General features: G+C 35.9%; 1 protein-coding gene and 1 pseudogene across 3 annotated transcripts; both read left to right on the top strand.

Annotated features, from left to right (window-relative positions):
• The first annotated feature begins 9069 nt into the window (after positions 1 to 9069).
• On the top strand, positions 9070 to 13456 carry LOC143632307 (omega-6 fatty acid desaturase, chloroplastic-like). Of its 2 annotated transcripts, none has more exons than XM_077100860.1 (10): positions 9070 to 9180; positions 9247 to 9301; positions 10550 to 10791; positions 10879 to 11022; positions 11119 to 11270; positions 11342 to 11464; positions 12063 to 12240; positions 12337 to 12455; positions 13018 to 13132; positions 13242 to 13456. In XM_077100860.1, the coding sequence occupies exons 1-10, from the start codon at positions 9142 to 9144 to the stop codon at positions 13401 to 13403; spliced, it is 1329 nt and encodes a 442-aa protein (XP_076956975.1). In that variant the 5' UTR covers positions 9070 to 9141; the 3' UTR covers positions 13404 to 13456. The 2 variants fall into 2 exon arrangements, with proteins under 2 accessions (XP_076956975.1, XP_076956976.1); XM_077100861.1 differs by having other exon boundaries at positions 9074 to 9180; positions 9259 to 9301.
• Positions 13457 to 19470: 6014 nt separating this feature from the next.
• On the top strand, positions 19471 to 24871 carry LOC143632380 (ubiquitin carboxyl-terminal hydrolase 23-like; annotated as a pseudogene). The gene is made up of 10 exons (XR_013153508.1): positions 19471 to 19852; positions 20903 to 21017; positions 21109 to 21219; positions 21315 to 21487; positions 21608 to 21934; positions 22123 to 22248; positions 22326 to 23045; positions 23291 to 23797; positions 24167 to 24257; positions 24350 to 24871. The product of XR_013153508.1 is annotated as a ubiquitin carboxyl-terminal hydrolase 23-like (transcript).
• Positions 24872 to 26363: the final 1492 nt, after the last annotated feature.

Here is a 26363-nt window from a genome sequence, read left to right on the forward strand (position 1 = left end):
CAGTGACATGACGTTCAGCACCTGTATCCATGAAGGGAGTCGGGTCCGCGTATCCAAGATTAATGTTGTTCACGGCAGCACTTAAGTCAGATGGGCATAATGCATTGAAACCAGGAGGAGCTGCCATTTGTGGGCTGTAGGGTGTAGGACACGGGTACCCGGTGAAGTTGGCGGAGGGTGCCGGCTGAGGTGTATTGGGCCGCCAATTGGGCTGAGTCGGGTATGGGCAAGGTGGAGTATTCCACCAAGCCCACTGTGGGTAATATTGCTGGCCCGAAAAATTGTTAAAGGAATGAGTAGAACTGTTACCTCGGTAGCCTCTCCCGCGGGATCCTCTGCCACGATAAGGTTGATTGTTGCGTCCTCGACCACGACCACGGTACGGAGTTCCGGATTGTGGGGGCGGGATGTTGTCCCGAGGCTGTGGAGATGGATGTTGGGTATCAGCCGAGTGTTGAGGCTGAGGTGCTGTGGGGGTTAGAAGTACCGTGGACTGGTGTTGTCGTGCTGCCTGTCGAATGACTTCATCATTCAGCATAGCTACAGCCGTGTCCCAATCAACTGCTTGAGAGTTGATCAAGGAAGCGGTTGTTTCGAATTCCTTAGAGAGGCCACGAACAAGCTGTAGTACGAGACGATCTTCGGTTATTATCTGGTCTACATCAGCGAGTTGATTGGCAAGATTTTTGAGTTGCTTGCAATAATCATCAACGGAACTGCAAGCGGGAAGAGTGAGGTTAACAAACTGAGTTTCGAGGGCAGCAGCTTTGGCACGCTTGTTACTACGAAAAATCTTTTCGAGTTTCAGCCATGTTTGACGAGCCGAAGCTTCGGTGTCCAATATGCGGTGTAGATACTCATCTGAGACGCAGCTGTAAATCCATTGCGAGACCAGCGCGTCCAACTCTTTCCAGGCCGGGTAAGCAGGATCGGTGACAGCCGGAGGAGGGGTATCATCGAGATGATCGACCACCCTATAAGCAGTCGCATTAAACTTGAATAATTTGATCCAGGCTGAGTAGGTCACCTTATCGCCATCAAGGGTTCGAATTTTGGACTGAATATTGTTTACAGAATATGCAGGATGTAAAGAAGGGTTTGAGTTGGGAAGAATGAGGGGCGTATCTGGTTTAGACATGGCTGCCGAATGCTTTTGTTACAAAACTAGGGTTTTGTTGGAAGAAGAAAAGAGATAGGTATTCAGAACCGAGGCTCTGATACCATAAAAGCGTTTATGGAGAATAGATTGATTGCCTTTCATTGATAACAATAATCCCTTTATATAGGGAGAGAATACAATGATACCTATCTCTAATGAGGAAACATAATCACCCTATAATTACATAAGATAAATACCAATAATACAAATAATATATCTTCTAAATATATTCTAATAATATCGGCTAAGAGTTGCGGCCGGCTTCTAACCGGTGGAAATGAGGTATGCCTACTTTGGTTAACCCTAAAATATAATGTCTATTTGGAAATAAAAAAAACTGGTCAACATGACTATTTAGTGTCTGAGTTTGATTTCTGAGGTCTAACTGACTAATGTTCAAACTCCAATAGTTAGAAGAAATTTTGCATACTCCCAGGAATATTTTATACCTAATTCCAGCATATATATAGGTTGGTAAACGAACCAAATGTCGATAAACAGTTCGTGAACTGTTCAGCGGAAGCTCGTTTATGTTTGTTTAATTAATAAATGAATGAATATGAACAAAAAATTGTCATTTAGTTAAACAAACGAACATGTGTCATTCGTTCATTTATGTTTGAGAATGTTCATTTACATCGGTGATCATTTTAATTCGATTATGCTTGTTAGTTTGCGGTTATTAAGTTCGTTTGTTTATGTTCGTCAATATATTCATTTATTGTTTTTGGCCCATTACAACTTAGTATAGTTTTAATAAGTTTTTAGGGCCAAAACCAATAGTTTTAGCTTAGTCATGTTCATTCATCTATGTCCAGTTATGTTCGTTCGTGTACCATTCGTTTATACTCTTAAAGAACAAACATAAACGAACATGAACACGAACACGAACACATTCATTTTTATAACGAACGAATATGAACAAGAAAGCCCCGTTCATTAGTTGTTCTTGTTTAATCGTGTGTTCGGTTAAAGTTAATTGAATGAACACGGACATGATTTGTTCGTGTTCGTTCGCTTCGTTTAAAAACCTATATATTCTTAAGCACATAGAAACATAAACTTGTTCATAATAATTTCTTAAGAAGCTGCATACCCTAAGTTTGTTTTGTTAGATAACAAATTATCACGACTGTTTGTTGCGCCTTATATATACTTCTCTCTCTAGGTATTTTAGTTAGATGTCTTTGCTGATGCTTCAGAATCTAGGGTTATGAAGTCCCATCTGTGTAAGTTGAATTAAATCTACTCAGTTTCTTTTATTCCTCATATAGGTGTTATTGGGTCCCACAAAAATGGGAATTTACCATTGTGTGTTTGATTTTTTTCTACTATACATGTATGAAACTATGAATAACTGTGCAAACAATAATGTTATGTTAATTTGCTATAATGAGATGTTTTATGCACCAGAGTCAGTGTGTGCAAAGTGTATGAATATGATGGTTGCATGATGCATTAAGTGGCACATGGACCACTACTTTTGACTCTTTTAGTTTGTAGGATAACCTTAATGGACATATACAGGATACAATGTATTTGATATTTTCATTCATATTTGATTAGGGTTGTCCAAACTGATTGCCGCTCGCTTGGAAATTGCTTGTTTTATTTTGGCTCGGTTTGGAAACGAGTCGATCGTGTCAAGTCGGTTTGAAAACTCGGTTCAGTTCGGTTCTTTTTGCTCGAGTTATTTGTTAGTTTATTATTTTTATATATACACTTCATGTATATATATAAATTTACTGTTTTTTAGAGTTTTTATAAATTTCCTTCTTTTGTGTTGGCTTCAAAGTTCAATTTTAAACCCTAGCCGCTCGTTTTATGTATGTTTTCTTGTTAACATTGAGTTTTAGACATTTTAGAGTTGGAAGTCTTGAATTAATTACTAGTTGGAGTTTTAAAAGTTTAAATTTGAAAACTTTGTACGAAACCAAGCAAAACCGAGCCGAACCAAGCTGTTTGATATCAAACCAAACCAAGTTCAAGCATTAACATATCACTCGTTTCTTTAAATTTAAACCGCTCAGTTTGGCTCGATTTCAAACCAAACCAAGTATGAGCAAGTCTGCGTTCGGTTCAGCTCGGTTTGTGAACAATCCTATATTTGTTTGCTTTTGTTTTGTATGAAACTTCACAAGATCCGAAGAATCATCACACAGTTGATGGGTTATGTTAAACTTTTGGACATGATTCGTTGTCAGAATGGTTTGACACTTTGACCGCCTTCCGCAATGAAATATGTAGATAAATGGCAAAGGATGCATATTGCTATATATTTCATAGCATTGTTTTGCAACTCTTTGGTATTCAAATCTCTATGCTTTATCTTTTATTGAGAATTTGTGTCTACTTTGGTGACTGGTGAGTTTCAGTGTGTTTCAATCAAGATCTTTAGAAACTTTAATCAAGTTATATATATATTTGATTACATTTTCAAGTTTATATAATTTACTGATTTTTACAGTTGGATAAAGAATTGAGTTTAGAGTTAAAATGCCATCATCATTTCATGGACACAAGGCTGCAGTCATCAAGCAACATAACAGGCTAATGCTCCAATAAAAGAGGCATCCATGATCAAACCAAGCACAATTATTCGACTACGCAACTTATTTAAAGATGGATGATTAAATTACAGTTGGCATAACGTTAATCGCTAAACGAGTTGTGTTCAAATATTATAATTAGATGGTTTGGCTCAAGCCAATCACAACTTCTCAAGTTGTTTAGCTATCGCTAAACGAGTCGTGTTCAAATATTATAATTTTTGAGTCTTTCATTGTTTATCTAGTTTAAAGTTATAATATTTATCGAATTTACTAGGATAGGTTTAAAAGTGTTTTGAGTCATCGTACGTTGGTTTAGGTTTGTTTTTTATATAATTGGCAGCTTTCTAGTTGTTCATATTGTGTTTTCTCATGTTTCATTGCTGCCGGGGCTGATTTCCAACAAGGCTATACTACACATTTGGAGTATTGTTTTATATGGATAACGATACGTTTAAAAATATACATGTACTTTCAAAAATGAAACTTCTAATAGTATTGAACTTCTTGTGGCTTTTATATGTGCTTAAGCCTATACAAAATCACCTTGATGACATGATAAATATCAACGAATTTTACAAAAAAATAAAAATAAAATAATAATAATAATAATAATAATAATAATAATTATAATTAATATGCCATTAGTCAGAAAACATTACTCAAAACTGTCATATGAAGAATATCGCTATTCTTCATATGAATAAAAAAGTAACCAACTTTATAATGTATAATATTATCATCTAATGAGTTATAGTATATTAGTTATCACGAATCATGATAAGTCATCTGTTTAATCACCAAATATTCCTATTTTCAATTAGGCCAATGAAATCCATTGTAAAAATTAGAAATCAATAAAGGAAAAATAAGTGGACCTGACTACAAAATTTGGAAATTAAAAAATTGAAATTATGAAGTTATTGTGATGCAATATTAGTTAACAAAATTACCTAGTCATAACAAGATCACGTTCCAAGAATATACAAGTCGTTCATATATCTATCAATATCATCCTTATATATTATTTATATTACACCATTAGTGGTATACAATTGCAAATCTTTGTATCATCATTCATGGCTTGTGTTCTTTCACAGCTTCCAACTGAAATTATACAGTAGGAGGTCCTACCACGACTTCCGGCTAAGTCCATAGGTCGTTTCCGTTGTGTTTGTAAATCATGGAAGTCCTTATTGTTTTAACAAGGCTTCGCCCGAGTCCATCTCCGCTATAATATCTATAGAGGTAGAGTACCAAAAAAACCCAAATACCTTCAAGTACCACCCGCGGGTCAATGGGAAGCTTCCTATGAGTCACCCGCGGGACACATGGATCACCCGCATAACTTGTATAAGGAACAATGACCTTATATCACGCGCGGAAGTGTCCAGGCACCCTCATACGTCGTCCGCACGGTAGCACATCTACCCGCCAAAAGTGGCGAAGAGGCAATGCCAACATGATAACTGTTATTAACTAATTACTTTCTAGAAGATTTACCAAGTTGCTTTCTTGGGCAACACGTGATCTCTCAGCCAATGAATAAAAGACACATGGCGAGGCCGTTATAACCATGCACATGGCCAGGGTTATTTATCATCCTATCACATGAGGACACGTGTCCAAGTTGTTATACATGCACATGCGACGTATAACTGAACCTATCATTTGGGGACACGTGTCCAGGTGGTTACGAGAGTATCTTTTAAAAAGGACAGCTGGTCCAATCACCTTCCTACATCCTTCGGCTATAAATACCTTCTCAATCTTCATGAGGTATTCATTCACATTCACTCTCACTGTACTTACTCTAACACTTTAGTATTTTCTCTCTTAAGAACGTTACTGATTCTCACGCCGGAGGGTGGTTACGGGAAGACCCCCCCCCCTCTTGTCCTTCCCGTGACGAGACTCACGGTGTCTGTTTTGCAGGTTCCGGTCACTGGACTTTGGGAAGTTATACTCATATTGTGTTGATTATTATTGTATCCTACCATGTGGACTCATTGGATATAGGACCCGTTAAGGGGATCAGATCCGTGTTTTTTCATTGGCACCATCCGTTTTACTGTTATAACTACATAAGTTTTCGTTGGTTTTTTGGTTCGTTCAATATGAGTAAACTTCCTGAGGGGCCGACGGGAACTCCTGCACCTACTTCACGTGTTACAAATACGGAAGCATCTGAAGGTTTTGCTTCAAGTGTTTTTGCACGCATCACGGCTCCTGGTTCACGAACTGCTAACGTAACACCTGGAGGTTTTACCCTAGAGCATGTTACAGCACCAACCGGTCCTACTCCCACGGATAGGGGACGTGTTACAGCACCGGAAGGTTCCAATCTGGGTGATCTCAGACGAATTATGAGAGAAACTCACCGAACTCGATCAGTAGGATCTGGAGGATGATTCAGGCGATTTTAATCTGGCGAGGACTCATCGGCATAGATCTAGGGGACCACTGTCTCTAGAAGAGTGGCTCCGCATACAGCAAGAGAGTTTGGCAACCGTTCGATTCCATTTAAGGATGATATAATTGTTTTAGCAAGCTTAGATGGATTGGTATGTGTAGCTTTGATGGACACTCATTACTTAGCCTTTTGGAATCCACTGGCTCGTGCCTACAAGAAGATCTATGCTAAATTCGTTGTTGATATCACTTATGCTCTTGCTTTCTACGTCGACTCTTCTAACGATTACAAACTTCTACATACGGGTTGTTATATTGACGACGCTTTTATTTATTCCCATAGACTAGACTCATGGATAAAGATTCCGTATTTAGAAAACATCATCATACCAATCTATAGTTGGTGGCAACCTACATTCTTGGGCGAGAAAGTTTACTTCAAGTTTGACGGTTGGGGATTGGGATTAGGTCCAGAATGCGGCCTTATTAGTTTTGATGTGGAGTCTGAAAAGTTTAAGGTAATACAATTACCACATTTTCCAGATGATTCAACAGTATATGTGAAAGTAGTGGCTCTTAATGATTGCATTCACTTGTGTGTTGGTTATAGATATACCTCTTATGAGGGTTTTAAGTGTGATATGTGGAGGATGGATGGTGACGAGTGGATAAAAGTGATGGCATTCGATAGCACAAGTTATCGACAATTCAGGCATGTACACATCATGAGGAATGGGAATTAATCCCACCAATCTTCAATTGTGTGTTCTTGGTGTTCTTGGTGTAGACGAACGACCAAATCCTTCACCGTTCATGATCCATCAAATTAATCCCACCAATCTTCAATTCAACCCTCATCATGACAAAATCCCAAGCGACGAAGACGAAAACCCAAAAAAACCGAAGACATGGTTTTCTCTCCGGCGACTCGCCGGCCGGCCAAAAACCCGACATATACAACAAAACATAACAATAACAATAACCCACCACAAACAACCCATAAAGACTCCATAATGTTATGTAAAGACGATGACGAAGACGAAGATCCGAAGTATTTCAGCGCCGCGGTGGCCGAAAAAACGAGATGGCCGGAATCAATGTCGGCGGTGGCTGCCGTGGCGGTGGCGTGGTGCCAGAGGTTAGGGGTTTTGATCGGAATGATTTATGGGTGCGGTGGTTGAATTATTGAATCGATTGGTGGTGGGATTTGAGAAATTTGAGGGTTTGAGTGATGAAATCTAGTGTTTGAGGATTTGATTAATTGTTATGAAACTAATGATGAAGATGATGAGATTAAGAGGGATTACTTGATGGTGGGTTTGAGGATTTGAAGTTGATGATGATGATGATGATGAAGATGAGAGTTGATGATAATGAAGATGAGATCTGCTGCTATTATTATTATTATGATGATGAAGATGTTACGATGCTGCTGCTGATATTATTATTATTATTATTATTTATTAAAAGATTACTAAAATACCCTTAATATGTTGGTATTATTACTAAAATACCAACAGTCAACTGACGGTCAACTGATGGCAGGAGTCAGAAGAACCCGCCAGAGAAACACAAGGAGTCAAAGTTCGTAAATTCTTTTTCAGTGATTTATCCATCCAGCAACGATATAAACCAGGAAGACAAATTGCAGATTTCTCTTTTTTTGATTTTTTTTAATCTAACACATTTCATTTATCTTTATCTCTCTATCATAGTCACAAAACTTATTATTATCTTTTATATTTCGTGAATACTCTTAATACTTATAGAGGTTATGAACGAATTAACTGTCGTATTTCCAAGTTCGAAGGAAATAGAAATTACGTGTTAAATATCATTTCTTTCCAAATCTCTTCAATTTAAAAGGATTTTGAATGAAGAAAATAAAAACAAATTATTCTTCCATTTCTCTCCACTCACTTCCCTAACTTTATTTCCCCTTGTTAAATGAGCCGGGAAACACAACGGAAGTTCAATACCATTCGAAGTTCCAAATGCAATCTAGCTTAGAGCTACAAATCCTAAATGATTAACCAAATCTAAATCAAAACATACCTCAAACTAAAACCAGGTAATACAAGAATACCTTGTATTAGAGAAATCTGTTAATTTTAACATGTTACTAGACTACCCTCTCATGCAACTCATGCGACTAAACTTAGGAGGAAATGTGTGTTCCTATCATGTACCCAAGTTCTACTAATCTTACCATGTCAATGTCATTTACATTCAAAACAACCCAAAAACACACGTTAATCACATGCAACACTCCTCTCAGCTACCCTAAAATACTTTTTTTTTAATAATTATAATGAAGTTGGACGATTGGGTAAGTAAATATTGAGTCCCCACTTGTGCACGCCCTCTAATCTTCACAAATAAGGTATCAGTACTCTCTTGCACTACCCAATCTGGGTACTCTAATTGGGGGTAGAGGTGCACAAATCGGGTTTTTCTAATACTCGACTTCAGGTATGGAACCAGGTTCGAGTATAACCAGGTATTGGTTATACTCGGGTCGGGTCGGGTCCGAGTGTGGGTATTGTCACTAAAAACCATAACCGGGTTCTGGTTTAGGTATAGAACCAAATATTTTAAAACCGAGTATTTGAATACCCTATTTTCGAGTATTGAAAAAACCTACTTTCGGGTATTTTTCAAGTATGAATTGAGTTATTCAAGGGTTCCATTTTGTTGGAGTATTTTTCAGGTAATTTTGAGAAACCCCGATTTCGGATATTGGGACTGGGCTTTAAAAATTGAGTCGGGTTCCGAGTACAAGTTTTGATACTGAAATACATACATATTCATACTCTACGGATAGGATCCGGTTCTAAAAACCCGGATATAAAAAAAACTGGTTCCGGTTTTTTCTATCGGGTCCGGGTTTCGGGTCTTACTGTACACCACACGCAGTCATATAAAAGCCCACCAAATCAGCATTTTATGGTCCTCTTTTGAGCACCACACTCTCATCATCTTCTTCTTCAATCCTCAATTGTCTGCTTGCTTAATTATTCAATGGCTTGCAGACTTCCAGATTCCGGGTTTCTATTAAAGGTAAATAATAATACAACTGGCTCAATTCAGTTACAATTTAACACTCAAATGTTAATCTTGATTTAGGGTAACTTGCAGAAACCAATTCACAAGCGTAGATTTGTGTCATCGTTTACAACTGGTACGAATCTTTACTCTTTGTAATGCACTTTATGATCTTTAGCTTTTATTTGGTTGATTTGTAGTTGAAAAGTGTATTGCACACCAACTGTTTGTGAAAATGCCAGTTGAAAATTTGTTTATAAAAAACGGTCATTATGCAAAAATTGCCGAACTTTATTATATTTTTTTGATTAATTTGCAAAATTGCTAAACTTCATTATATATTTTTTATTAATTTGCAAAATTGCTAAACTTTATTATATTTTTTTATTAATTTGCAAAATTGCTAAACTTTATTATATTTTTTTTATTAATTTGCAAAATTGCTAAACTTTATTATATTTTTTTTATTAATTTGCAAAATTGCTAAACTTTATTATATTTTTTTATTAATTTGCAAAATTGCTAAACTTTAATGTATTTTTTTTTATTAATTTGCAAAATTGCTAAACTTTATTATATTTTTTTATTAATTTGCAAAATTGTTAAACTTTATTGTATTTTTTTTATTAATTTGCAAAATTGCTAAACTTTTCAATTGTTAGTAGGATAAATACCATAAAAAACCGATTTCTTTTTTTATCGTAAAAGTTTCTTAATAATTTTTTGCACATAAAAGACCAATGTACTTGGTGTTTTTTTCGTAAAAGTTTATTAACAATATTTTGCACATAAAAAACCAACATATTTTCTGTTTTTTTATCAAAAAAATCTCTTAACATGTTGAATTTGAAGGAAAAGAGCCGCTTAATTATGATTGGATGAAATAATGAAAAGATTATTATACAAATTACATTGAAATAATGATAAAAATCAAATATTTGTCTATAACCTTTTAAGGTGCCGAGCTCGAGTTTGAAAATAATACTCACGAGCCGAGCTTTAGAAAAATAACTCGAAACGAGACGAGCTTGAGCTATAGGAAAATAGGCCGAAATGAGCCGAACTCAAACTCTCGTAAGTCAAAACGAGTCGAGCTCAAGTCTGGTTGAGCTCGGGTTCGGCTCGTTTACATCCCCTATAATATGTAAAAAGAATTACAATTGTGTTCAAGTTTAACATGTGGAGGGAATTTAATGTACAAAATAATGTTTAGGGTTTACTGGAAAAAAATGAAATATATTTTGGTTTTTATGTGCAAAAAATTGTTAAGGGACTTTTACAAGAAAAAAACAGAATGTATGCTGGCTTTTTATGGTATTTGCTCTTGTTTGTAATACTTTTTTTCTGATGGATATATGACATCTTATGATACTTGATTAGACAGGCACATCTTATTTGACATGTGAAGTTCTTCATCAATGTAAAGCCGAACACCAAAGATATGTAATCCGGTTGAGAAGGGGCAGAACGGTAAAATCAGTGGCGAGTCCCGTTACAGCACCGCTTCCAGCAGACGGTGCACAACAAAGAGAAGAATTATGTGAAAGTTATGGCTTTAGGCAAATTGGAGAACCACTCCCAGATGATATAACGTTAAAGAACATTATTAATAGTCTTCCCAAAACGGTACCACACTTGTTTGTTGCGGTTCTAAATTGTAACTTGTAATCTTTTCATATCTAATTGTCTAATACTTTATGTAATACTTCAAAGGTGTTTGAGATTGATAATGTTAAAGCATGGAAATCGGTTTTAATATCCGCAACATCATATGCATTAGGGCTTTTCTTGATCTCCAAATCCCCTTGGTACCTTCTTCCATTTGCTTGGGCGTGGACCGGAACTGCAGTTACAGGGGTAAACAATATTTTGTGTTTCGTATATCAATATATCATTTACTTTTATCTTTCAGTTAATCTAAAATGTATTTATGTCATTTTGTTCCTTTAAAAGTTCTTTGTAATAGGCCATGATTGTGCACATAAGTCTTTCTCAAAGAACAAACTGTTGGAAGATATTGTTGGAACTTTGGCATTTTTGCCGTTGATATACCCGTATGAACCGTGGCGCTTTAAACATGACCAGCATCATGCGAAAACAAACATGTATGTATAAAGTTATTGTCTTTTTTGTTGTTATTGTGGTAGATGACTTTTTGGTATGGTTGAAACTTTAGGTTGAATGAAGATACAGCTTGGCATCCCGTTATGAAAACACATTTTGAAGAGTCCCCAGTTTTTAAGAAGGCAATCATATATGGATACGGGCCTATTCGTCCCATCATGTCTATATCGCACTGGTAATTTTCCATTTATGTACACAGTTTTCTCATAATTTGGATAAAACTAGTCCACATATTGTTAGTCCTCGATTCAAGAGGTGGATTGCTTTAACTTACGAAAACTCAACCTCGAGCTGGATTGTTTCAAGCACTGTTTCTAAACATCGAGCTTGGGTCGTGAGTAGTTTTTCAAATTCAAGCTCAGCTGTGCTCATTTATTATTACTTAATTAATTAAGTAATATACCTTTATAATTATTTCTACATATATTTTAGTTATAACATAATATATATTATTTAGTATTTTTATCACAACTAAATCATATAATATAGTAATTATTACAAAAAGACATATTTAATATATAATATAAAAATTATATAAATAATAGGATCGTTTAGACTCGCTAGCCAACTTGAGCTCGCTAAGTGAAGCTAGGGCCCGAGCTCGTTTATTAAACAAGCTTATTTTTAGGCTTGGGCTCGAGCTCGCTTAAGCTCTGTTCGATTCAAGTATTTAGCGAGCCTATCTCGAGTAATTCACAGCGGCTTGGCTCGTTTACACCCATATTTTATATCAATGGATCTTGCAATTGCCTAGTTAATCATCATCTTTTCAGGTTAATCTGGCATTTTGATTTGAACAAATATAGAGCGAGCGAAATTGGAAGAGTAAAAATCAGCCTTGCTTGCGTTTTTGCATTCATGGCAATTGGATGGCCGTTAATTATTTTCAAAGCGGGGATCGTTGGATGGATTAAGTTTTGGTTAATGCCATGGTTGGGCTATCATTTTTGGGTATATACCACTTTCTCAAGAACCCATTATATTTGATGGATCTTGCAATTAAGATCTTATATTAAATATAACATGTATTTAATATTGTATTTACAGATGAGCACTTTCACAATGGTTCATCACACTGCACCTCACATACCTTTCAAATCTTCAGACAAATGGAATGCGGCTCAAGCCCAACTTAACGGGACCGTGCACTGTGATTATCCTAAATGGTATCTTCTCATGTACCCAATATTTCTTAGGGGTGTTTTTGGTAATTGGTACGCGCCTAAACGGGCCGGGTCCACAAGACCACAAACTTTTCTTTTCTTTTTTGTAAAAGTTGTGTTAAAGATGATTACAAATAGTTTTTTTATCAAAGAATTTAGAAACTTTTTTTTTTGAATTAGGTCGTCAATCGTGTTGGTTTAGTGGGTTGAAGTGTTCAATCCGAACACAACCCATATTTGTTATTCGTGTGATAATCATCAACCTTTACACGCACACATTAAAAACCGTTTAACCTGAACGCGAACCGTTTTAACCAGTTTATCTAAACGTGTCAAACGGGTTGGTGGGTAGTAATCAGGTTGTAAACATGTTAATCGGGTTCGTGGGTTGTAAAAAGTGTGTTAATCATGTGATAAACGGTTTAGTTTTTCGATCGGCTTAAATACACTGGTTAAGCAGGTCAATCCCAACACGACCTGTTTAACTAAATAGTTAAACATGCCAACCCAAACACATGTTAATATATTGAATTTTAAGCTAAAACTTATGGTTTATATGATGCAGGATAGAGATTCTTTGTCATGATATCAATGTTCATATTCCACATCATGTTTCCTCAAGGATTCCAAGCTACAATTTAAGGGCCGCTCATAAATCTCTTCAAGAAAATTGGGCAAAAGTAATATTTTTGCGCTTTTTTGTTTATATATTTAATTAGTTATACATTAGACGTGACAATTTTGACACATTGACTGACAACATGCTCGTTTGTATGCATCGCTATATAGTATTTAAACGAGGCGTCATGGAATTGGCGTTTAATGAAGACGATTTTGACAATATGTCATATGTACAACGAGGAACGAAACTACATCTCATTTGAAGAGGTTGCTCCTGAGATATCCCAGCCGATCACATTCCTTAAACGGGTTATGCCTGATTATGCCTAGGATAATTGCATCTTTGTTTTCTTATATTTATTTAGCTTATTAATTGTCATTTATTTATTATTAGCTTTTATATAGCTATTAAACTGTGATCCTATTATTAATATTATTATAATTAGTAGTAGTTTTTATATAACTGTTAAACTTTGATTCCCTTTATTTTGCTTCATACACATGTACTTAGAGCCGAGGGTCTCTCTGGAAGCCACCTCTTTATTCCTTTGGATAGAGGTACGGTGTGCCTACATCCCACCCTCCCCAGACCCTACTTATAGCTTTGCTGTCGGTGGGATTTTACTGGGAATGATTGATTGATTGATTGAATTGTCATTTATGTATTTATTTTCCTATTTGTACAAGGCAAGGTGACTCTTTTCCAAATGAAGAGTTCTTGATACCATTCTTTTGTGAAATGCATTTAGAGTTTTTGATTATTTGTTAATCATAAATTAATTTTAGAACAGTTTCTTTAGTTCATGTTCTTTATGTCAACCCGTGAAAACTCTTGTTGTTTTTGAGTTTTATGTTTCCAACATGTTTGGGTCAGTGTCGTGTCATTTTCTAGTTCGTGTTGCATTTGACGTGTCAACTACAAAGACGACCTATTTAACATTTTTAAACAAACGCAGCGAGTTGTATAAGATAGGCGCTATCTTTTGTGTACTTTCTGATCTTGAATGTGAGTGCAAATGAAGCATGAGCTAAATGTTTGTACCATATTTATTTTGACCTAAGGTGGTTACACCATCAATGATCAATTGATCATTACTCGTTTACTTATTTTCCAACAAAAGTTTGTAGTGGAGTAACGCCCAAAGAGGCGTTACTGTGTTAACATGTGCATAAGCTTTGTAGAATAGGGTCCGCCAATATTTCACCAATCACATACAAACACTTCTTTTCATTTTATATAAATACACGCAGTGACATGCAAGTTACTTTTTAGTTAAATCACTACACATTATACATCCTCATGGATGCTCATATTTGTCGTCTTTTGCCCGTTGGTGGCCCCAGACAAATGGTTCTCTCCTTCCGCCCGTGTTCTTGACTCGCCACCTAACGCCATGAGAGTCATAGACTCAGACATATACCACATTAACTCTAATTGGGCTTTCTTTATCGATACATTCCACATTAAGCTCTAATTGGGCTTTCTTTGGAAGTGTCATATTTTCTTTTAAAGTTTCCCGATTTATACCTGGTAATCCCCAAAAGTCGGCACCGCATTTTTCAAATACCTGAAAATTAACCCAAATAAGTGCAGCCCTTAAAAAAACCCAATCTATACCCGAAAAATATACGACAATAGGTTTTTCAATACCCGAAAAAAGAGTATTCAAATACCCGGATCTATACCCAACCCAAACCCGACTATATATGATATGGTTTTTAGAGACAATACTCGGACCCAAACCCGAACTCAACTTTGGTATGGCCAATACCCTATTTTTCAGTACTTCCAGTCATACCATGGAATCGAGTATTAAAAAACCCCGATTTGTGCACCTCGCTATAAACTATTAAATCAAAGACCCATATTCACCTAGAGTTTAGATCAAATATAAATGACTTTTATAGAGAAATATACAAATAACTAAAGTAATTATGTTAACACTAATAATAATTATTATTATACTATAAATTTTGAACTAGAGTAGTTATTATTACACTATATTACTTTTTATAACATAATTACTTTAGCTATTTATATAATTATATTTGTATCAGATCACACCTCAATTCACCCTGTATGAGAAAATAATTAAAATTATTATGGGAAAATTCTCAAAATAGGCGTTTATGAATACGTTTTTCAGGTTTTAGGTGTCATTTCAAACAAATTCCCAAAATAGGTATAATAAACTAGTCGTGACGAATAGTCTATGATTGTCCACGAGTAGTTTGTATAACCAATTAAAATTTGCCGCGTGTCTTGTAACATCCTAAAATTCGAATAATAATATTTTATATTTATTGTTATGACGGAAAGTTTACTTGAGTTAATAAATAAATAGTAGAATAGTAAAGATGGTAAGATAAGTAGATAAATTAGATGTAGCTAATTATGGACCAAAAATGAAAGATGGGCCTTAGTCTATGGGCTTAAGGGAGTATAAATACCCCTTAAACCATAATCCTTTCTATTTCCATCCATATTTTCTATCTTATTCTCTCCACACCTTAAAAACACACACCTAAACATCTTCATACGGCCGCGAGCTAGAGGAAGGCATTCAAGACCGAAATCAGGCCAAATATAGATAAGATTTCCGTATACAAGACAGATACAAGATCATAGTTCATAAACAAGCTAACCCGAAGCCTAAATACGCCTAAAGGTATGTGCTTTAACCTTAAAGGTTACGTTTTTATGAACGATTTGCCATGAAACTTAACCCTAGAGTAGACCGGGTCTAGATGTTTCATAAAAATGCAAACTTGATGATTTAAAATGAATCTAATGGACTTATGACAACATACGGCTCACAAATGAACCCTAAATCTAGCCTAGAACGTTTTAAATGTATAAAGGCCCAAGCTTTATGCCTAAAACGAATTAGATCTAGATAATGGGATAGTAATGCAAGTAAAACGGTTATGAATGTTGAGGATAAAGGATTAAAGATCCATGATTTGAACCTTAGTACAAGTAAACTGGGCAAAATAGAAGCATAATATAGAAAATTAGCTGAGCTGGGTGTTTTCGGCCAAATTTGAGAATCCTTGGTCAACCATAGGGTTCTCGGTCAAACATGCAGTCACCATGTGTTCTCGGTGGCCATGTGTTCTCGGTCAGGGTTCTCGGCCAAGTATGAGATCTCGGTCAACATACGAGTTCTCAGTCAAACCATATGGGTTCTCGGTCACGTGTTCTCTGCCAAGGAGTTCTCAGCCAATTCTCTGTTGGGTTTTGGGCTGAATCTAGTTAGGCCATAATAGACAGTTGGGCCTGAATCAGCTAAGTCCACATGAAACTAAGCCCATGTCTAATTTAAACAAACTGAGCCCATTATCTTAAGCATTTACAAGCCAGCCCAACTTAGAAAATAACTTAAAATGTTAATGAAAAATGTGTTAAGACAGTTAATGAAAATAAAATTTTTCCAAGTTGACCTGACAACTTAACCCCGGGGCTCTGCCCCTTGGACCCCGCTAGGGGCTTCCGCCCCTAGAACCCCGCTGCCAGGGGCGCTACCCTCGGACCCCCGTCCGTTGAGGGTTATAATTAAACTAGAAACGCGAGATGGGTAGTGATAGTTAATTGATGCATTTAATGATTATACGGTTAGCCATGCCCAACTGAAGAAAGGAATAACTATTAACGGCGAACGTAACCGACTTCAGGTGAGTTTCTAGCCTCATTCCTTGTTATGTTTTATGGGCTGTGTGCATACTCGATGTGATTAGTTAATACACTTATCCTAAGTGATAAGTGTATGCCATGTATGTATTATGTGAAGTGTACGAATGTTTTCTTGTCGGTATATGAACGATCTTCGGATATTGCATGTACTGTCAGGTAATGGTTTGATGTTATAAGTATGTTGTAAGACAAAGAATGATTGATGTATGTACGTACGAAACTTATGATTATGTATATAGAAAAGTATGTTATAAAGGTATGGAAGAAAGGGTACCGGACCCTAATAATATCCGAGGATGGAGGACACCGGACCCTAATAATATTCGAGGATGAAGGGTGACCGGACTCTAATAATATCTGAGGATGGAGAGTACCGGACCCTAATAATATTCGAGGTATGTAGGGCGAATGCTCTTTATAATGTAAGGTTAGTTATGATTGTGTATGATGAATGATGGACAAGTTAAGTATGTAATGCGTACCTTCGGGCACGTATATGTTTATGTAAAGTAAGTTATGTGATTAACTAGAACTCACTCAGCGTAGCTGACTTTTAGTATGCACGCAGACAAATAGGTTGAAGCAGCTCGCATGATTGAAGACACATGGCATGGAATCGAAGATACTGGCATCTTGAAGGAAATGTTATGATGTTTTTAAAGACTGTTTTATGTTTAAATAACTACGAATGTTCGTTAAGACCAGATTTGACAGCTATGTAATACATTATGGTTAAAGTTTTCTATTCCGCGTAAAGTTTTAATTAACTATGATATTTAGAACTGCGTTTATGAGTAAATTCAACACCAAAGTAGGGCTACCGATAACGGGGCTTTACATGTCTATAAACTAACCGTAATGACCAGTTTCATTAATAATCTACTCTTAAAGATTAAATAAGTTTAAATCCCCGTAATCAACGCCCACGAGTAAATAAGGTATCCTTTAGTCGCGACGAGCATATTATAAAACCTTAAGAGTCGCAAGTAGTTTATCAAAATAACCATGACAATGAGTTTGAATACCAAATGCATCGAACCGGTTTGTTTATCAAAACACTAACCGGAATGGTTAGTTTGTTTGGTCAACTAGTCGTTACGAGTAGATATTGGTCAACGATTACTTTACATCCAGTATACGAGTATTTTATTGGTAATTAACTCGTCTCGATAAGTTTACCTGGTAAACATTACTCATACGAGTAGTTCATATGTAGTTAACTCGTCCTGACTAGTTTACCTTGCTTATATTCTCGATACGAGTATTTTATTAGTAATTAACTCGTTCTGATAAGTTTACAAGATTTACATTACCCATACGAGTAATTTATTGGTAGTTAACTCGTCATGTCTAGTTTACCTTGTTTACATTCCTATACGAGTAGTTAATTAGTAACTAACTCGTCTTGACTAGTTTAACATAACAATCTACTCGTCTCCTTACTTTATAGTTTAAACTAGTCGTTACAATGTTAAAAATGTAACACTTATAAGATAATCGTTTAACATGACCTATTTTAAAACAACTAGTAACCAAATCTATAAACTCACAATAACCGAACCTCAAAGATAGAGATACACCTTGTCGTCCATAATCAAACGGAACATACTCAGTAGCTCCTTTTGTTTCTTCCCACTTTCCTCCGTAACAAACTACAATATTATCAATTTCCTCCTCCATTGATGTGCGGGTTCAAGACAACAAGAACATGACATTTATATAAACCCAAGAACTTCAAACAACATTGTAATGACTAGTTTAGACTATAAAGTAAGGAGACGAGTAGATTGTTATGTTAAACTAGCCAAGACGAGTTAGTTACTAATTAACTACTCGTATAGGAATGTAAACTAGACATGACGAGTTAACTACTAATAAATTACTCGCATGGGTAATGTAAATCTGGTAAACTTATCAGAACGAGTTAATTACTAATAAAATACTCGTATCGGGAATATAAACAAGGTAAACTAGTCAGGACGAGTTAACTACATATGAACTACTCGTATGAGTAATGTTTACCAGGCAAACTTATCGAGAAGAGTTAATTACCAAGAAAATACTCGTATACTGGATGTAAAGTAATCGTTGACCAATATCTACTCGTAACGACTAGTTGACCAAACAAACTAACCATCCCGGTTAGTGTTTTGATAAACAAACCGGTTCGATGCATTTGGTATTCAAACTCATCGTCATGGTTAGTTTGATAAACTACTCGCGACTATTAAGGTTTTATAATCTGCTCGTCGTGACTAAAGAACACCTTATTTACTCGTGGACGTTGATTACGAGGCTTTAAACTTATTTAATCTTTACGAGTAGATTATTAATGAAACTGGTCGTTACAGTTAGTTTATAGACACATGGCAAATTTTAATTGGTTATGCAAACTACTTGTGAACAATCATAAACTATTCATCACGACTAGTTTATAATACATATTTTGGGAATTTGTTTGAAATGACACCTAACGCCTGATTTGTGAAATTTCCCAATTATTATTATTATTATTATTATTATTATGCTAACATACATTATTATTATTATTATTATTATTATTATTATTATTATTATTATTATGCTAACATACGCGGCTAGCAGCCAAGAAGTAGCCAGGGTTTATACATATACCCTCTTTGTCTTCACCGGTTTTTCTCTTTCGCCCACACCTTCAACTTCAACCCGTTTCCATCGACCCACAACCCATTTATGCCCACTATTGCTTCAATCCAATCAATCAGTCATGTCTGTACCATTAAGCTCAATTATTATTAATAACAGCAACAACAACAATAATAATACTGAAGAAAACCACCCAATTGAATCGACTGATAAATCTCCTTTCAGAAGTATAGAGTTTTACCCAGCAAGAAAACCCTTCACCGGATTCAGTAACGGCGGTGATGGAAGCTTCAAGATTGAAACTTTGAATCCGGGCGGTAGTAAATTAACGAATGCGAATCAGCAGCAAAGTGTGGCGGGTCCGGGTTCGGGTTCGGGTCGGAAACGAGATGCGTCCGAGATGGAAAACGGGTTGGATTCGGAACTTACTACTTTTGGGATCATGACTTTTAGAAGAATTGTAAGTTTTTTTTTAAACTTATTATTATTGGAAAAAAACTGTTACTTAATTGATTTTAAGTTATTATATTATTGTTTTGAAAAAAGAACTGTTTTTTTTTTGTTAATTGGTTTAGTTGTTGAGTGTTGATAAGTGTAGTAAAATAGTTATGTGAATAGTTGGATTTAAGGGTGTTAAGGGCTAGGATTGTTTTGAGCTCTTTTTCTGAAGCTTTGAGCTCGGCTCGTTTTTTAGTTATTTAATTTTTAGTTAGTTTTACTTGTTTTGAGTTATATCTAAACAAGCCTAAGCTCGGATTGAGCTCGAATACAGTGCTTTGGCTCGAGCTTGGCTGTGAAGTGTGAAATTAGAAGTTATTATTATTTGAAAATGACTTTTAAAAAATGATTTAGTTGTTTATAAGCATAGCAGAATTGTTATGTGAATAGTTGGATTTAGGGGTGCAAAGCTTGGCTTGTTTCAAGCTTTTTTTCTCAAGCTCGGGCTCGTCTTGGTTATTACTTAATAATTAGTTTATATAAAATTTTAATTATTTTTATATATTTGAGTAAAGTCTTAACGAGCCTAAGCTTAGATCAAGCTTGTGTGCAGTACCTTAAACGAGCCTAGGTTTGGCTCTAGTGTGCAGAGTTGAGCTGAATCGTTGATATTGTTCAACCCGTATGATGTGACTGACAAGCTGGTGTACACTTTAGGAGGTGGTGTGTGTATTGTTGTATAACCACACTCTTTTATAGTTGTCATATAAGTTTGTTTGACTTTGTATTTTATTGTTCCATTGTTACTTTTTGCTTTCTTCAAACTATTTTTTACGCTTTGTTTGTTCAGCCTTTTGTTGATTATGCATGTTCAACCTCTACATATTTGTGACTTGTTTCGATGTGGATGCGTGTCTTTTTTTATAAGTTGTTCGCCACTTGTCCTTATTTTTTTTGAGTCAAGAATCTCTGAAAACTGATATGTTTATTTTGTATCATTTCAATCAACCCTAAATTGTTAAAAAAAGTCATTTAAAAATTTAACATGTTATTTTGATGTGACAATCTAAAGGGTGCTGGTTTGGAGAATCTCGGGAACACTTGCTTTCTTAATTCAGTACTACAATGTTTAACATATACCGAGCCTTTAGCTGCATATCTACAAAGTGGAAAGCATCAAGTCACTTGTAAGTATTTGACTTACATTTAAGGTCAACAAACAAACACTTACAAGTTACAAGACTTTGACTTATATTGGCCTCCATTTCTGTTACAAAGGTCGGAAATCTGGATTCTGTGCTTTATGTGCTATTCAAAACCATGTCAGCCGCGCACTACAATTACCGGGAAGATCGTTGGCACCTAAAGATCTTGTTTCAAATCTGCGCTGTACGTTCATGCTTATCGAGGTTTCTTGATTAAGTTAAAGATTTCATTTTTAACTTTAAGCTCATTGGATTGAAAATTCTTAACCACGTAATTAGGTATATCAAGGACTTTTAGGAATTCAAGACAGGAGGATGCACATGAATACATGGTTAATTTATTGGAATCAATGCACAGATGTTGTTTACCTAAAGGAGTACCGAGTGAATCACAAAGTGCTTACGATAAGAGTTTGGTTCACAAGATATTCGGTGGCCGTCTTCGTAGCCAGGTACTTAATCTTTACACAAGTGGCAAAATAGACGGGTCGAGCAGTTTGACCCGTTCTTGCACAGGCCAATACTGTCAAAGTTCAAGGATTTTTCTCATGTTTGAATGAATGATTTTTTAGGTGAAGTGTATGCAATGTAACTATTGCTCCAACAAGTTTGACCCGTTTCTGGATTTAAGTCTTGAAATCTTGAGAGCCGACACTTTACATAAAGCGTTTGCAAATTTTACCGCCAAGGAACAGTTGGATGGTGGGGCCAAGGAGTATCAGTGCCAGCAGTGCAAGCAAAAGGTCAAAGCTTTGAAACAGCTTTCAATTCACAAGCCCCCAAATGTGCTAACCGTTCATCTGAAACGCTTTGGGTCCCACATTTCGGGTCAAAAGATCGACAAGAAAATTCAGTTTGGTTCTACTTTGGACTTGAAACCTTTCGTGACTGGTCCATATGTAAGTCACTCAAATATTGCCTAAAATTGTTGTAGTATGTGAAAGAATTAGCGTTGTTATTTCAATAATAATCTGTCTTTTTAGGAGCATTTGACCCATGGGCTAAAGATTGCACCTTTACTTTATACCAAACTCTTTTCACGCGTTTTATTATATTTTTATTAAATTTTGTTTGTGAAACAATGCAGGATGGGGATTTAAAGTACACACTTTATGGTGTTTTGGTTCATGCTGGTTGGAGTACACATTCGGGCCACTATTACTGCTTTGTTCGGACGTCTAGTGGTATGTGGTACCAACTTGATGACAATCGTGTTAGTTGCTGACTTGGCATTTACATAATATTGTGGTTTCATTTTATTATTTTTCTTAACATTTTTATTTGAAACAGGTCTATCAAGTGAGTGAAAAGAAAGTTTTTGAGCAGAAAGCCTACATGCTATTTTATTTTAAAGATAGAAAGAATTTCCCGCCTAAAAAGACTGTTGATGTTCATCAAAAAGAGAAGGTTACGATGAATGGTATACCGAATGGGCCTGGTGGGCCAAGAGGAGCCCAAGTGAATACGGATGTTCATCAAAAAGAGAAGATTGTGATGAATGGTACTCCCAATGGGCCTGGTGCACCAGGAGAAGCCCAAATGAAAACGGGCCTAAGTAACGGGTCACTTAATATTGAGCAAAACGGGTCAAATCTTGTTGCACCAAATGAGGCCCGAACAAACGTCGTTCTTCGTAACGGGCCATCAAATGGGCATATGTCTTCTGTTAACGGTGCACCAAAAGAGAACCCAACAAATACTGTTTTTAGTAACGGGTCATCAAATGGGCACACGTCTTCTGTTAATGGCGCACCAAAAGAGGCCCAAATGAAAGCAGGCCTGAGTGATGGATGTTTAAATGCTGAAATGTCTTTGGCTGCTGCTGGTACTGAGAGAAACGGGTTCAGCCTGGTTGCACCAAAAAAGACTGAAACGGACTCTAATTTAAGTAACGGGTCATTGAACAGTCAAAAGTCTTCAGCTGCTGTTGCATCAGAAGCGACTCAAAAGAAACAAGCTTTAGTTCCAAAAAGCATCTCAGATACCAGTAAAATAGAGGACCATACAAAGGTAAAATTTCTCATAAAAGTGAGCAAAATGAATAATTTTTATACGAGTCGAATCTAGTTGTGTTTTAAATTTTTATCGAGTCGGATGACTTTTGACTGACTCACCTGACTCACTAAATCTTTTATTTTTGGTTATTTTTTACAAATTACTTTTTTGACCTTCCGAGACTGTTTCGTCGATGTAAATTGTCACTTTCAATTTTTAAACTTATGCTTATCTTACAACTAATTGGAGAAAATATTCAGGAAATTGGTGGAGGTGAGTCATCTGTTGGCAATGTTGGCGCTGATGGTCACGTAGAGAAAGCTCTCAAAACGGTTCTGCCAGATTTACCAAAAATGCAAGGTTCTGCGGAGAAAAAATCTCGTGGCGTGAAAACTCATAAAAAAGATAAAAACGTTTTGAAGTGTAAGGCAGTAACCATGAAAATTAGCTCAAAGGTTCTTATGGGGGCATCGTTATTAAACCAGAGAAAGAAAAAGAAACATAAGCGAAACAAACGTTGGTCAATGAAGGTCCGTCTACATCTATCAAAACTGAAATCCAAGTGACGGTCAAACCTCCTGTTGAAAACGGACTTAAAGAGAGAGTTGATAAAGACAGTGCTGTACTCACAATAACTATTTCCAATAGTGTTTCAACAGGAAGCCAATCTAACACTAAAGAATCAAACAATTTGGAGCAACATACAAAATCTTTGGCACAAAAAGATTTGGTTCATATGCTTACCATAGGCGCAGATGACAGAACCAGTGAGTAAAATTACTTTCTTGCCCTTTCTTTACTCGTGTTATAAACTTATAATCTCTGTCAGCCTTTCAAAAACTATAAAGTCAAAAGCTTTAGCAAAAGTATATATGACCCGTGTGTGTTTTTTATTTCAAGAACATAAAGTCACAAGCTTTAGCTAGTATTGTAACTCGATTGTGCTTTTGATTTCGAAAACTATAAAGCCAAAAGCTTTGGCTAGTATTTTGACCCAAGTGCGTTTTTTAGTTCAAGAACTATAAAGTCAAAAGCTTTAGCAAGTATATTTGGCTTGTGTGTGTTTTTTATTTCAAGAACTATAAAGTCAAAAGCTTTAGCAATTATTCTTGACCCACATGTGTTTTTGATTTCAGTTCCTCGGTGGGACGAAGATGGCTCTGCACCATTTCAGAAATTTAGAACGAACACGCGTGGTCTCGTTATTGGCCATATAGGAGATGAATGGTGAGCCATAAATCGATTATTTTCTTATTTTAATTTTTAGAAACCTTGATATATTAATAATCTTTAATGTTTATAAACTTATATTCCAACAGGGATGAAGAATACGACAGAGGAAAGAGGAAGAAAGGATCTCAAAAACTGAATTTGACGGGAAGAATCCGTTTCAAGATATCGCGAACGAGAGGTTAAAGTCGCATACGGGAAAACAAAATTTATCAAAAAGACCGTCTTTGATCAATAAAAAGAACAAGCATTTTAATAAATCAAGATCGAAAAACATCCCTTTCAGGATACGAAGCTGAAATCAACCCAAGATTTTGTTTTCTGAGAAATTAAGAATGACAATGAGGGTGCCTGACGTATTCGTTAGGCATTCTCTTAGAAATTCTTTTTCGATATGTAGATTTTGCCCGAGTTCCCGAGGTGTGGGAGTACCTGTTTGTTTTCATGTCTGAAATTAGGGTTTTGATTTGGTGTGTTATTGATTATGTAATTGGTTTAAAGTTTTATGATTATATAATTACTCCAATTTTTGAATAATTTTCTGGGGTTTATAAAACTTATAAATTAAGCAATGTGTGGTTTGGTGGTTATTGGATAAATGAAATACAATGCATTTGGTGGATAGTGTTTAATTTTATAGCACTCAAAGGCTTTGAGTCAAAGCATTCATATTAGAGGCTCTTTACCATATTTTCTTATATAATATAGAAAACAAATAAAACATCTCTATGTTTAGAGGCTCATATTAAAACATCTCTATGTTTAGAGGCTCACAGCATTCTTATTTTGTCTAGAGATTCATATTTTAATCATCTATATTATATTCAAATTTGGTATAGCTAATACTAAGAAATTGCCTACACACAAGGTAGGATTTGTTTGCAGAAGGTATGATCTTGATTGAACACCATAAAACCAGGATGTATATGATATTTGTATTGAATTAATATTTACTATTTAAACAGCTATAAATGTGTACCATATTTGTTTCTGCAAGAATCAAACAAGTTGGTTAAGCAGGCTAAACTGTTTTACAAAGTCACGCAAGGTGGAGTGGTTGGTATAGTTGGTTAGATGTACCAAGTCCCCCAAAATAGGGTGGTCGACACACTTTTCACATGAACAACACTCCGGTTAATTTTATATGAGTTATATAGGTTATCAAGTCTTAAGAACAAGGCATGTAGTAGTATCAATAGAAGTGGTGGTCATGCAACTTATTGTCATGGTTATAAAAGTTGCTAGGCGCTCCCAGGTCGATTGACTTGGGAGTTTTGAGTATTCATTCTAGGCAGAGGATACTCGAAGTTTCTTAAAAATCCATGATGTTGTTAAGAGTTTGACGTCTGGTAAGACGAAGTTTCTTGAAATGTCACGTTAAACACCTATGTGGACTTGTGGAGTTCCATGATGATTGCATAAGGTGGGAACCCTCTTAGCGAGTAACAGGAAGATTGTAGAAAGTGCTTTTATGATACTAATACACACCAGCAAACCTGACATGATATCTGATAAGGCGTTTTATTTAAAAAAATCGCTAATCTCAAATGTGGCTCTATCTCGAATGTGGCTATTTGGCATTCAAGGAAATGCAACGTTTTTACAACCATGATATAGGTAAGATCAAATATGCACATTACTGGATATGTAATTTCTTGGTTAAGGGGGGACAAAGCCGGGTTGGGTAAAAAAATTAAAATTAATTTAATCCTTATTGTTTGTTGAATATGATAAAAGCAAACCGGTTTGGAACCGATCAAAATCGTAGTTTCAGGACAGACTTTAGTTCTCACCATTGATACCGACTAAACCAAAATTTTTTATTCTAGCTTACTCGTTAATTCATTGGATTTTTGCAAAATTTGTTGCTCGAAAGGGTCACCCTACTGCAATTAAAACCTAAACTAACTCACAATAAACCCGAACCTGGATCCGGAGAAGTCAAACGAAACCATATCCCGCCCGATCCGTGAACGCTCTCCGGAGATTCAGCCGAGACCTCATCTCTGGCAGATTGCATTCCTCTCTCCAAATCTTTCACCCCCAACCTTCGATCCCAAAATATGATTTCGTTGATATAATTACCTTCAATCAACTTGACGA

This window comes from Bidens hawaiensis, unplaced genomic scaffold, assembly GCF_021521415.1.
Source record: "Bidens hawaiensis isolate Kalapana, Puna unplaced genomic scaffold, B.hawaiensis_p1.1 tig00006387_1, whole genome shotgun sequence".
In the NCBI taxonomy this organism is placed as follows: Eukaryota; Viridiplantae; Streptophyta; class Magnoliopsida; order Asterales; family Asteraceae; genus Bidens; species Bidens hawaiensis.

Excerpts from the sequence above, each read along its gene's own strand:
- LOC143632307 (XM_077100860.1), top strand. The coding sequence starts at position 9,142 with ATGGCTTGCAGACTTCCAGATTCCGGGTTTCTATTAAAG. Across the intron at positions 12,456-13,017 it reads CACTGTGATTATCCTAAATG|GATAGAGATTCTTTGTCATG; the intron begins GTATCTTCTCAT and ends TATATGATGCAG. Across the intron at positions 13,133-13,241 it reads TTCAAGAAAATTGGGCAAAA|TATTTAAACGAGGCGTCATG; the intron begins GTAATATTTTTG and ends ATCGCTATATAG.